We start from the raw sequence: 13,738 nt of genomic DNA on the forward strand, positions 1-13,738 counted from the left end.
TGAGATTCAAATTTGTGTTCTCTTCCATGGAGGTGAGGCTACTTACCACTTCAATCAGTAATTTATTTGACAGTCATCCATGATCATGCATCAATTAACTGTTAAGTAATAAATTCTAGGACCAAGAACACCACCACAGAAAGACTACCTATACATATGGAAAAGGAATACAAACTATAGTGTTATGTATATACGTTATTGATCTAAATCACAAGACAACACCGGCAAATGCTATTATGGAAGTGAAGAACAAATCACATGGAATACGAACTCTAGTCCCCAAGGACCAGTTATAAGGATAATAGTAAGTGTTAGGTAATATTCCTGGGTTTGTAGTACTTGTGCAGTTACTGTTACTTGCGGTCAAAGGAGGTGAGTTGGTGGTGGCGGGGCTTGAGGGTGGCGTGATGACGGTTGAGCCGGCAGCTGCCACAGTGATAGCAAGCTTCATACCGCCTGAACAGTGGCCAGCCACCCCACAGATGAAGTAGTGAGTACCGGTGGTCCTGAGAAGGATGCTGGTAGTCCCGCTGCTGTCGGTGGTGATCGAGTTTCCGGTGGTGCAGGTGCTGTAGTCGCTTTTCCGGACTTCGTCCACTGTGTGCATACCTGATCCATAGTTGAACACTAGGGTATCGCCCACGGCAAAGGACTTGCTGCTGGCCCATGTGCTATAATCCACACCAAACGTCCACCCAACTGAGTCCCCGACTGTGTATGTCGTTGCTGCCATGCTTGTCGTAATCAGACCTGCCGCTAGCGCAATCGTTCCCCATATCAAGGCATTACCATTGATATCCATTTTCGTAGAGAGAGAGAGAGAGAGAGAGAGAGAGAGAGAGAGAGAGAGAGAAAGGGAGGAAGAGCGTGCGATTGGAAATAAAACTGGAGATCACACTGCCGCTTATATGAGGACAAGGACGTGTAGGAAGAGAGTGAAGCATTCCAATCACATCGTCGACGTCTCCTCAATAATTAATATATCTTATAGATAACATGTTATGTTTAGGGTATATCTATCTTTTGTATGGTATATTTTGCATCTCTATCGCCTTCAGAATTTTTAGATGATGGCACCTTATCTTACAACGGGAGGCTTGAATAGTAACTTCATTCAGTCAGATCTGGACCAATTTAGATGGATCCTCGAAAGGTGATGGTAATCGAGGATTGGCCGGTTGCAACGGATCAGTCAGCGAACTGGGGAGATTCCTGAATTTGGCCAATTATTAAAGTTCATCAAGGGATACTCAAAGGTGGTATTATTCCTACTCGCCAACTTACTGCGAAAGGAAAAATCGTGGATGTAGGAAGCTTTCGAGAAGCTGAAGTTCATATGATTGTTCCGACTTCAATCAACCGTTTAAAGTTCATATGGACACTTCAAAGTCAGATCGACCATGCTATCGGGCAATTATAGGTGTCATACATAGTCCTCCATCGATCATCATATTCTTATGGATGGATTCATTCTATTACTAATGTTTCGACAGGAGCAATTACATATTTAAAAGGAGAGATTACGTGAATTCCATACCTTCCGATAAGTCTAGTACGTCTATGTTTTCAGCTGCTTGTATGGATATATATATAGCTTGGAACAAAGTCATTATAGATCTCCATTGATTAATAAAAGTAAAATCAAAGAGGGTGTAGCGCAGTAGCGCATGTTTTTGCTTGCTAACTAAGAGATTCCAGGTTCTGTACTCGTTTAGGACCACCCGTACTCCTTTATTAACTATTAAAATTGCTATTTCATTCAAACATGGGTCGGTTCAAGCGATTCGAAGTTTGTATTGCTTAAGCAACGTCTCGGATTCGAGTCCTTGCGAATGCAAAAAATCCATACTGGAAGAGTTTTACTTCTTAGTGGGCCGACTCGGTTCTACTGAAGTAGTCGGGACTGAATTGGATAAATCTCTATTTCATTGTACTAGACCCATGAACTTCCCCATATAATCGAAAAAAACTAATAAAAGTGGGGTCTCATTCACGTAAGGATGATGAATGAGGTGGACAAGACATTCCACCTAATGTTTTGGAATGCATCATGAAGCCCCTTGAATCTTAATTAGACATTGTTAGTTGGGGAATGCTCACTAGTTCTTGTTCGTCAATTATTATGTTAATTTTTTTGCATTTTTGGATCGACCCAACCTAGTGATGCTAACCCTGCATCTTCCAATTATATATGCTCCTATTACTCGAGACTACCTGATTTAATGTTTCATAATTTTCTCATATATTTTATAAGTATTTTTTTGGGTAATTTTTAAAATTAAATTAATTTATATTACTAAGGATTTACACAGACAATAGCATCGAGGAAGAACTTTCATTCAACTGCTTCTAATTTATAACCTCGGAAAGGGCCAGGCCTTTTTTTTTTTTCTCGACTGGTTGAAACTAATCCCTTTCAGATGTCAGCTTGTTTTGGCCATGAGATGCTTCACTCTTAATCAGCCATGATTAATTTACTTGCACCAGATAATTGTAGTAATTAAGAGAAATATTTCCCTCCAATCTTATATATGCAGGTGTGGATTGGTAGGATCCATTCACAATTTTGTATCTTTTTCTTTCAGCTAATTAGGAGCTCTTTTGATTTTCTGTAATCACGATGAGAAATATTAGATCTCATCATTTTTTTTCGGTTACAAAAGAGGTTCGTGACCTAATACAATGAAAGAGAAATCCTAAATAACTAATAAAGGAGCACGGGTAGTTCCAATAAGTATCAAACTTGCGACCTTTAAGTTAATAGACGAGAGCGTGCACCACTACGCTACATCATTTTTTAATAGATCCTCATCATTAACTTACTCAAAATTTCCCTTTCAAGCAATATCATTACTGTCAAGACGAACGTAAAGAATGAATGATTGTCTTCAAGAATTCAAAGAGCAACATCCATTGTCCATAACCATAGAATTTTTATTTTATAAAAATAACCATAAAATGTTGGAATAACTGTATCATTTTTCTCACTCGATAGATCAATAATGTCCCAACCTCATTGGTTGTCTGCGCCATGGAATCGACACCCGTGGAATGAACATGATATTAAATAAAGATGAAATCATATTAGATTAAAGAGAGACGTCCCAGAAAAAGTGAAATCAAATAGAATTGTTGATTGAAAATAATTGGCATGGGAGCTCCTTGATAAACCGGGTCACGCAAAATCAATAAACGTGACACAAATATTAGAGGATGGATACAGGAGAAAAATGAATATTAAATGAAATTTAATATTATGATATTCTTTTTTCTTAATCAGGAATGAATTGGTTTACAGACATCAGATGGAAACGTCAAAAAACTGATGGGGCTGCCTGTTCATCCGAATTAAACCGGACTGGCTGGTTCGTCTACTTCTTTGGTAGCTTGTTCATTCGCTTCTTGGGCTGGTTCATCTGGTACTACATCAACAACAGCTACTGCCCGGTTTGCTGCCGGTTCAAAGAGAGACTCCACCCCATTCTCCACTTCTTTTTCGACTTCCTCCACCTGCATCCATTCCATTTCTTAATTTTGATCTCATATAAAAGGACGATTGCTTACAAATGTACTATTAATCCATTATCGAAATGAAAATTTCAATTTAACAAACAAAACGTTTCTATAAACGTGGCCCCGCGTGAAGCTGCTAACACCATTCTCTTTGGCAACATACGCATGTTCATTAATCATGTTGATCGACCGGAGTACTCTTGGGACAGCTTGGGAATGTGTCCATGGCTTATCCATCCATGCTTGACCGGTGATAACAGACACATGACCCAGCCTAGGGTAAGTCCCAGGAAGGAGACACACTCAAAGATTCAGCACAATGTACGCCTAAAGAAAAAGTCAACCACATGATCATGTCCTGGCCAAAGATATGCCACGACAGGGTTTGCTTCGTAAGAGTGCGTTTGGTTTTCGAATTGAATCATGATCTAACTTAAATTGATTTTATAAAATGATTGTAAGTGTTAACAAATATATGAATGAGTGAAATTATATATATATATATATATGTGAAAGTAGATCGATAATTTATTATTAAAAAATTAATAATAAAAATGATTCGAAAAAAGTATGAGCAAAATTGTTATTAAATGAGGAAAAAAAACAAAACAGTAATGATTGTACTGACAAATTTTTTTACTTGAAAACAAAACAAAGCCTAATGACCAAAACCTCGATCCAGGACTTGTCAACACGCATACAACAATCGCAAGTTGCGAATTGATTTAGTTGACCCTAAATTGCATTTAATTTTTCTCAAATTATATTTCATCGTGATGAAATAAATGTATATATATGTCATAAAAGGAAAACAAATTGGAGTTTGGTAATTTTATTGAGAAAACCAAGTAATTTCAAAATGCACTCATTTGTTTAGTTATTTATTTACCTTTCGGCCCAAATGGGAGGATGAACTCATATATATATATATATTATAAGTAATTCAGAAAAGGGCCTGCACTCATTTATTTATATCAATAGAAAAGCCACTTAAATTGATTAGATCATCATAGCAGATGCTTAAACAATGTTGAAAAGAGTCTTGGCTAATTAATTAATTAAGCACCTTATCAATCAAGCCTTCGACCAGATGGGCGTCCTTGGCCGTTTCTTCCGCCACATGCTCAACAAGTTCCACCGCGTTCCTTAGCTTTCCGCCCTCCGGGAGCATCTCGGCCACGTCCTCTGCCACCTTCTCCACACCCTCGGCTACCTTTTCCACGACATCTGTCACGTTCTCTGCCACCTTGACCACCGTCTCCACTTCATCTGCTTATTGATCAGTTTCAGGACCAACATTATATAATTAGTGCAAATAACAATATATATACTACATACACGTTGATTTCTTGGGCCCAAGATTCAGGGCAATTATTCATGTGAATCCAGCAAATGGATACTGGCCGACTTTCACATGAGCACATGAGTCCCATATCGATCGATTGAATCGCTTACTTTTCAATTTCAGGAGAGGCCCCCATTTGCTCTTCCAGAAAGGCAGAACCACTGATATCACCACTCCCAAAATCCACAACTTCCTGACAATCACGGACATACAAAATGGAAAAGTTTCGTTTGAACAAAATTAAATTTGTAAATAATTTAAAGATTAGATGATATTTGGTAGAGGAAATTACATAATTACCAAGAACCCGGAGAACAACCAGAAGGAAGATGCCCAGCTGGGTCAACGCTACTCCGTGTGACCACATCCCTACATACATTGGCAGACGCAAATTTAACACATGAACTCAAAGAAGAGCGGATACATTCCATTTCAAATTGCCAACCTCCCAAATATCTCTATAGAAACGTGTGGAATCAGCCCAGAGGTCGGAGGAGAGATTTTACTTACAATAGAAAGCAGCGGCTCGTTCTTAAAGATCTCGAATTTCTCCGGTCTCCATGAAAGTGATGATCGCGATGTTTATATGAGTAGTTTGTCACCAAAGCAATACCCTGAGAAGTTTGAGCAAAGCTTCGGTTCCTTGGATTCGTTGTTAGGCAAAAAAAACTGCCAGGGATTGCCTTTACTGCCGTCATGAGCTAGCCAGCCACTCCGGTCTAAGCGAGAAGTCTTGGAACTGTAGGGCTATTTTCTCGATCGAGCTTATCGAGATTTCTATGAGACGAAGAAGTTCGTCCAAAAAAGATTAATGTCCGGAAGCTTTTCAAAGACAGATAAGACCTTGACGATGAAGAGAATACAAATGTGTATGTATGTGTGTGTATATATATATATATATTATGATTTTAATATTAGTAGTTGCCCGGCAAGTTTATGGGGATTAGGTTTAGAAGAAGGTTAGAAATATTATATGTGAGACTTGCAAATAATTTTGTCTTCATACACGTTTCTTGGATGTTTGATTAAATCGGGCTGATTAGTGATTAATTTGCTGTAAAAGCGTGCTTTCCAGGAAGCATACCTTCTCTTCTATTGGTCAATTTTGGTTTTCTTGACCAGCCCGAGCATTGACCAACATATTAACTGAAGAAGCCGAAAATAAATAATGATTTTTCCTACTTATTTTGATGAACATTCTTAACTTATTAGTTTAGATTAATTAATCATGTTGGGGCGTCGACTTGACATTGACAACGAGAAGGGAGAAGGAGGTCGCTATCCTTTCATTCATATCAATTCAAAAAACTTATGAATGTTCGGAAATACTAGAAACAATTATCTACTTTATCTAATTCGAGGCGTACACGCAACAGTTTTTAGATAAAAACTAGGAAGAGTAAAGGAAAAGGTTTCGACGGACTTTTTGCTCTCGAGATGCAGTTTCGTGCGCTTAATGGCTGAGATTACTGAAGGTGCGGAAAAGAGCAAAGCTGTTGTCGAAATTAGTCAATTAACTTGACGCAGACAATCATCGGAAAAAAGGCTCCGAACTTTTATTTCACACTGGTGCAGTAATTGAACGATAATAGCAAAAATATGAAATGTTTTGGGCTGTGAAACTGCTAGCAACAGGAAGACAAGCTTTGCTTGTGTTCGGCCCAAAATTTGAAATATCAATTGAGGATATTCGGCCCATCCTAACTTAATAAACGGTCCAATTGCCTATAGGCGAATCATTAGTTTCAATGCATCCCGACTAGTGAAAATCATCCACACGGGAAAGCAACATAAATCAATCAATTGGATATACTTTTATGTTCCTTATCCGTCAATTTATACCTCAATTAACAATTTATAGTTAACAAATTATTGATTTTTTTTTCATTAAAACTCTTCAGACTCAGACTTGCGGAGCCTCCGTCAAGAGACGAAGAGCTCTCCAAAAATTGGCGTATGCCACTATATACGGCGAGCACACGGTATTCTTTAGTAAAAGGCGAAAGAATAATTCGCTCTGTGCTCACCGCGTGGCTGCGTGGTTTTTGTGCGTTTACCTGGCGATGCTTCTTATAGTTGCTCTCGGAGAGCAGTTTTCTTAGACATCCTCGGTGTGGGATTCCTCCGTCACAACTAGAGGTCACGAGCACATCGCGTGACTTTGCAATTACTATGTTACAGAAATTGTCAGTAGGTGGATTTTTTTTTTCTTTTGCACGGTCCGCGGATATTCATAAGTCCTATAAATTCTGAGTAATCCAAATTGGAATTAGGTTACCCCACTAAGGGGATGAAAAACTCAAACTGTAAATTTTCTCTTACAAAACTCGAACTTCACAACTTACTTAAAAAATAAGATCGGATCACCTAAATTAATTCAGGTTAAGTTTATATTCTTCCATCGGATGAGGATGCCACTCTGGCAATTGGAAAGACATAAATAAAAATATTAAATTGAAAATATATAATATGCACGTCCGTATATTCTGTTGGCCTTCCAGATAGTCGAGGCTTGATGTGATTTTAATTTAATCAACTATCTAAGCCCATTGGAATTCACAGAAATTCCACGATTTTATCCGAAACAGTCTGCCCCAACTTGCTGATGATGTTGAAATGCCGGAGGATAAAGTCTTACTTCTTGACTTGGAAAAATAAATCATGAAAATTGCCCCCAAAAAAAAGAAAAAAAGAAAGAAGGATGCTCAAACTCTGAATACTGATTCAGTTTTCTGGTTTAATTATGACTTGCTTAATTGTACGAATTGTAAAACACTCGGCCAAACAGTGACGGATCGACTCGTAAAGTAAGTATCAAAATAAACAACGTACATTGTACGTTCCATAAGTAGAAGCCTCATGTCCCCCACCCGTGCCATTGGTCCGGTTCGGTTGGGCCCCTATCCTAAATATAGGGGGCAATCCGAGCGAAGTCGGATGGATTCTCTCGGAACCCATGGAAAATCTCTAACTTATTTAACTGTTATTGCGAATTCCGTGATCGATCGAACTAGACGACTGGCAAGATTAATTTATCGACTGGGACGAAACCAATGAGCCGAATCAATTAATAAATTGGGCATAATTGAGGTTACAGGGTTGGCCAATTCATTATCTCTCTCTCTCTTTTTTTTTTCTTTTTTCTTTTTGTTTGAATTCCATTTATGAAGGAAAGAAGAGATTAGGCCGATGTTTAAGCAAAGCTTGAATATTCAAAAAGGTAAATGACAGAGAGAATCCAACGCCAGCATGCATCATGCAAACCTCAATGGCACTGGCTTTTTTTTTTTTGAACTAAATTAATCTATTGTGATGTTTTGACTTTAGTTTTTCTAGTGAAAATTTCTGATGGTTTAAATTATTTAATCGACAAGGCTGTAACTCCTTTTCTTTTGATAATCATAGACGACTTTGCCAATTCATATGCTCAAACGGGATCTTATATATAATTTAAAAAGAAAGATGAGATATCAATAATGATTGGTTTAAGCGATTCGAGCTTTTTATCCCTTCAATAATGTCTCTAATTTGAGTATTGTAAATTACGAAAATTATTGATTAAAGAGCTTCCATCTCTTAGGAGGCCGACTTATTTCGAACTGGATTAGTCGAAACCCTTTAGGTCTTTGGATATCAATATTAAAAAAAAACAATATAACTTATCGCATCAAATCAAAATATGTGCGCAATAGTTTATTAATAAGTACATTATACTAATTAATGAATGTCAACACATATAGGCCAAGTACTATCACAGAGGGCTGCTAAAAAACGTCCAGAAAACCGAACCAAATATCTGGTCTAGTTAGTAGGCGGTTTATCTTGAAAACTCCGGATGTGATGTGGTTTTCAGTTTTTTAGAGAGAAAAACCGAAAAATAACCAAACAGAACCGGATGTTAAAAATACGTTGAATTTTTCTTCCTTCGGACCTAAAGCCCCAGTTTATGTATTCAACCCAACCTCACACCCGCTCGCTCGCAATCTCCCACTCAACCTCACCTCTCAAGCTTCTGCCTCAATCTTTATCATGGAAGGCATTTTATTTTTAATTTAGAATTATAGCTTAGGTATTTTACCTTTTATACGATGTGTTATTCTGTATATTTATTTTTCTATGGAGTTGAAGGATTATTATTAATGATTGAAGCATTTATCACATCTATGTAAAAGATGAGGTTATGCGGTTCACCAAATTTAAAAAACCCGAATCTATGGTTTGGTTTTTATTTTTAAAAATATTATTTGAATACGGATATGGTTCTTAATTTTCATAAAATCATATTCATGATTTGGTTATGGTTTAAGTCAAAAACCTCATCAAACAGAAACTGAGCACCCCTACTATCAAAGCATTACGGTCCTATCAAAGCATTTTATACGTTTTATCTTAGTGCAGATAAATATGAATTTATGGGGTTTGATTATAAAACTCTCTCTTATTCGTCGCATAGTTTGCGTCGTCCTAGCTAGCAAACCGAAATGCCCCTTGATTAGTCGAATTTTAATAGATATCGGACCATCATATATATAGTTTTTGCTTACCGTTTTAGAATATATATATATATATATATATATATATATATTAATCGGATAATGAGAACACACTTAGAAATCCCTATACGTAAGGTTGGTCAGTAATTTCAACCCTATGATATCCATATGCATGCATATGATATTAATTATGAAATTGAATTTTGGTACAACCTAAGCAGGTGGTGCACGGACTAATGATATACGAGGACATTAAAACGACTTTAGGTATGTACACATCATCAAGAAATTTTCCATGATAGAGCTATAGCAACAATGTCATCCTTTCTCTACACAATATAATATCTTTGAAGTCTCCATCTCTCGTTATTACATATATATTGATTGATATTATTGGCACGTGGACTGGGCCTGATCAATCAATTGAATTAAATACTCGTAAAGCTGAATAATTTATATGAATACTATATATCTTATACAAGCTGGATCGATCAGCAAGACGAAAATAATAGTAATAAAATCAAAGGATCGCACCTACCGAAAAAAAAAAATCAAAAGGTCGCATCCTGATAACAATATGGGCAGCTAACTAATAAGTAATTTGCTATTCTTTTTTTTTTCTTTACCTAATAAAACATATATAAACTATTTATTAATTTCTTCCTAGAAACTTATATTATGGTGATAGGTATAAATACAACGCTCGTATCGCATGTTAGCATGGTGACCGGTAAAAACTGCTTCCTCCCTTCCACTAAAAAGGAATTCAATTCCACAATTCAAATCGAGAAAACTTTCCATTCTCTTTGTGAGCACAGTTGCATATAATAAATTGAGAAATATGCAAACCATAACTGCTCGTTTTCTTTTTCAGTATAATAAGAACATTCTCATTCAATTGTCTGAAATTAATCTCGTTTATATATCAATTTGGCATTAATTATGGATCGCTTTCCAATGAGTTCTTCACTACTTTTACTTTCTTGTGCCTCGTGTTTATGTTTTTCTCCCTCTCGAACTTCAATTTGAAAGTAGCTTTAGATGCTGCTCCAGCGCAGGCACGCATATATATGTAATACATGTGCGTACTATGACCAAACGAGCTAGATTGCGATGAGAATATTGACCAAGTCAATGTTCTAGAATTGGTCAATGATCAGGCGATATTGCAATAGTAGGGGCAGTCTCATGTTTCTTGAGAACATCGTATCCGCACGGACGGCCAGTACAGCCATCAAATAAAACATTTGCATGTATTCTCGCATGCGGACATACTAAGGGACTTAGAAAACTGTAGGAAGATCCGAAGAAACTTTACTCTTACACAATCATCTAATTCGTATTTCGATCTTTTGGCTTGAACGTTCCGTAGTTCAAATTTTATAGTGTAATAAGCGAGATCAAATTATTTATCGACTTATCTAAAAGTTTAATTAAGTCGGTGGAATGTAAAACATGTGCTGTATAGGAATAGGGTCGATGATTTACAGATGAATTGAAACTAGAATTGTTTGCAGTACACAAATCAGCCATTTCATCAGCTAGATAAGACAAAGCATTTTTTTAAATCTATTTTTATTACTTATTCCTCTATTTTGGTGGGCGGGCCTATTCAAAACCAAGACCGGCTGAGCGGACAATTAAGATTAGCAGCCAAGATTAAGCCATCTGGCATACAATCGTACCAAGAGTTAATGTGAGAAGTCTCACACAAAAATCTATCTATATAATGAATAAGAATAACGACGAAAATATTAGAATCCTATGTGGAACGAGAACAAATATTATAATGACATTCCGACCATCTTCTGATCCTATCTTCATCACTCTTTATTCGAATCACCATTGAAATCAAACTCAATCCGGCATTAGTTATCTAAAGATCACCATTTTCTCCTCGAGCCCCCTATACCTTTGAAATGCGAAAATATGTTGGGAGTAAATCGCCAACATGAGTACATTGTTAAAATCGCCATTTGGTCTTGCATACTCCAGTGAAATTCAAGTATTTTCTGTAAGCAAGGTTGAATGTCATTTTCCCCCTGTTTCCTCCCTTCTAACTTAGTCTGCCAAATGAGAAAAATAATATAACACAACAGCGCATGCTTCCACCTAGTAATTAAAATATTGTAGGTTCAAATTTCAAGATGTAGCTACATACTCGTGCTTCATTATTGACCGTTAGAATTTTTATTTTCATTATATTAGACATATTAACCTTCCTTGTAAATGGAACTTGGTGTGCAATGCCAATCCAAATAATTAGAAATTCGGGCCAATGCATAGTTATCTTCCATGGAATCGATTGATGCGATTTAAGTTCATTCATTTAGAATTCTAATCCCAGTCCTCTATCGTATTCCTGCCTATGCCTTCTTGTAGGCTCAACCCGTCTGAATCCATATTATATGCCCACGCGCACTTCGTCGCGCGTGCTTCACACCTCCTCTTCCTTAATAATCCAACTAGCCTTTTCCATAACAAAGGTTTCATCAGTTCTTACACAAAACTCAGTCTCTCTTTCTTTTTCTGTTGCTTTTTGCAAATTTTCCTTTGTATTTCCCTTTGCGCAAAATTATAATCATTCAAAAATTCAATCGGAAAAAAAAGCAGGAACAATCTTCAGTGCCCCGCATGGGCAATCATAATCATCCTCCTCTGCCCAATCACAGCCGCTCATCACTCCCCAGACCCAATCATGGCCCCACCACCTCACGGCCTGCTGCTCTCACTCCTCTCCTCCTCCTCCTCCTCCTCCTCCTCCAGCTGCACCCCGCAGCTGGCCAGAACGACGCCGGCACCCCGCCGCCGAACCAGCAGCCCGGCCCCTACCCCTACGGCCAGAGGTTCAATCCCTCTATGGCCATAATCATGGTGGTCCTGGTCAGCGCCTTTTTCCTCATGGGCTTCCTCTCCGTCTACATACGGCAGTGCGCCGCCTACCGGTTCCGTGGTGGGGCTTCGGACCAGACTGAAAGGCCGTACCTGTTCGGCCTGGGGGCGGCACGTGGTATCGACACGTCCGTGATAGATAGCTTCCCGACGTTCCAGTACTCCTCCGTCAAAGGGCTGAAGATCGGGAAGGGCTCGCTCGAGTGCGCCGTCTGCTTGAATGAGTTCGAGGACGACGACGTTCTCCGGTTGCTTCCGAGGTACGATAAATTCTTGGAGGAAAAAAAAAATGAATGAATATATATATATATATTATATATATTATATAATAATATACTTTTATGTATATATGTACCAATAGATTGTTTAGTATGGTTTCTTTCTACCATGTCTTTATCTTGTTGAGATTAGAACAAATGATCACTTTGTTTGTATTTGTAGGTGTAACCATGTGTTTCATTCCAATTGTATCGATGTGTGGTTATCCTCCCACAACACTTGCCCGGTTTGCCGGGACAACCTCTTGCCGAAACCCGGCGAGAAGTTCGACCCGCCAATCCTTGATGTGGCCGAACCGGAACCGATTGTACCTACCAGTGACATGCCGGACCAAGTGCGCGTTTGTGTCGAGGACGAACGGGGTACGAACTTGGAGTCACAATTACCATCGCAAGTTGATATCTCATCTCCACCGACCAATAAGAGTAGGCCGCCGCGGTCGAGATCAACAGGGATGCGATTCGCTAGATTACTGCCATTCCCTCGTTCACACTCAACGGGCCACTCTTGGGTTCAGCCGGGGGAGGATCATGAGCGGTTCACCCTGCGGTTGCCTGAGGATGTTCGGATTGAGATAATTAGGACTGCAAGCCTGAACCGGGCAAACAGCTGCGCCACGGCCTTTCCTCGTTCAAGGAGTGCGAGGACAGGCTATAGGAGGAGCGATAGAAATGGCGGCGGGAGGAGCATACGCGGGAGGAACTACTTCAACTACGAGCGGTTCGATCAGGAAGACCAGGCTGGTCGGTGGGGTTTCTCAGGGACTCCTCCATTCATCGGGAGGACCCGTTCAGTCCGGTCTGCAAAGGGTGATGATATAGCGATGACCCCACCGCAGTCCAGGCCGGAGACATTGCCACCAATTAGCCCGCTGTTCATCGGAAAGGACGGCGACGACGATGACCGATCATCTGACAGACTGCAGCCTCCAGATAGTCAAGTTTAGGATTTTGACTAGTGCAGAATTTTTTGTAAATTTGTGTACATAGAGTTTTTTTCTTTCTTGTGATTTTATTTATTCTCAATTAGCATTTCCATCTATTTTTCTTCCAAGTTTATATTTGTATGTTATGATTACATCTTCAGCTTCTTTTCTGGTGAGAAGGCAAGCATCGTTCGGTGCTTGCTGTTGTGATGTAGGAAGAGCCAAAGGGTCAATCAAATAATTTTTCTTGCCCAAAGAAGAAATTTAATGAGATTTTTTTTTGGTAGATAA

At 38.6% G+C, this 13,738-nt stretch overlaps 3 protein-coding genes and 1 non-coding gene across 4 annotated transcripts; 1 reads left to right on the top strand and 3 right to left on the bottom strand.

Moving 5' to 3' along the window:
• Positions 1–39: 39 nt before the first annotated feature.
• LOC116202584 (blue copper protein-like) lies at positions 40–856 on the bottom strand. Its single transcript, XM_031534179.1, has one exon. The coding sequence runs from the start codon at positions 800–802 to the stop codon at positions 209–211; it is 594 nt and encodes a 197-aa protein (XP_031390039.1). The 5' UTR covers positions 803–856; the 3' UTR covers positions 40–208.
• A 2,258-nt stretch (positions 857–3,114) lies between these two features.
• LOC116202583 lies at positions 3,115–5,732 on the bottom strand. Its single transcript, XM_031534178.1, has 5 exons — positions 5,369–5,732; positions 5,159–5,227; positions 4,969–5,051; positions 4,580–4,782; positions 3,115–3,510 (listed from the first exon to the last, which is right to left on the bottom strand). Exons 1-5 carry the CDS (start codon positions 5,554–5,556, stop codon positions 3,349–3,351), a joined length of 705 nt encoding a protein of 234 aa, XP_031390038.1. The 5' UTR covers positions 5,557–5,732; the 3' UTR covers positions 3,115–3,348.
• A 1,043-nt stretch (positions 5,733–6,775) lies between these two features.
• On the bottom strand, positions 6,776–6,894 carry LOC116206472. Its single transcript, XR_004156703.1, has one exon. It is a non-coding gene; the product is annotated as a U5 spliceosomal RNA (small nuclear RNA).
• A 4,869-nt stretch (positions 6,895–11,763) lies between these two features.
• LOC116202410 (E3 ubiquitin-protein ligase ATL6-like) lies at positions 11,764–13,738 on the top strand. The gene is made up of 2 exons (XM_031533954.1): positions 11,764–12,503; positions 12,685–13,738. Exons 1-2 carry the CDS (start codon positions 11,986–11,988, stop codon positions 13,466–13,468), a joined length of 1,302 nt encoding a protein of 433 aa, XP_031389814.1. The 5' UTR covers positions 11,764–11,985; the 3' UTR covers positions 13,469–13,738.

Source organism: Punica granatum, chromosome 4 (assembly GCF_007655135.1).
Source record: "Punica granatum isolate Tunisia-2019 chromosome 4, ASM765513v2, whole genome shotgun sequence".
NCBI classification, from domain to species: domain Eukaryota; kingdom Viridiplantae; phylum Streptophyta; class Magnoliopsida; order Myrtales; family Lythraceae; genus Punica; species Punica granatum.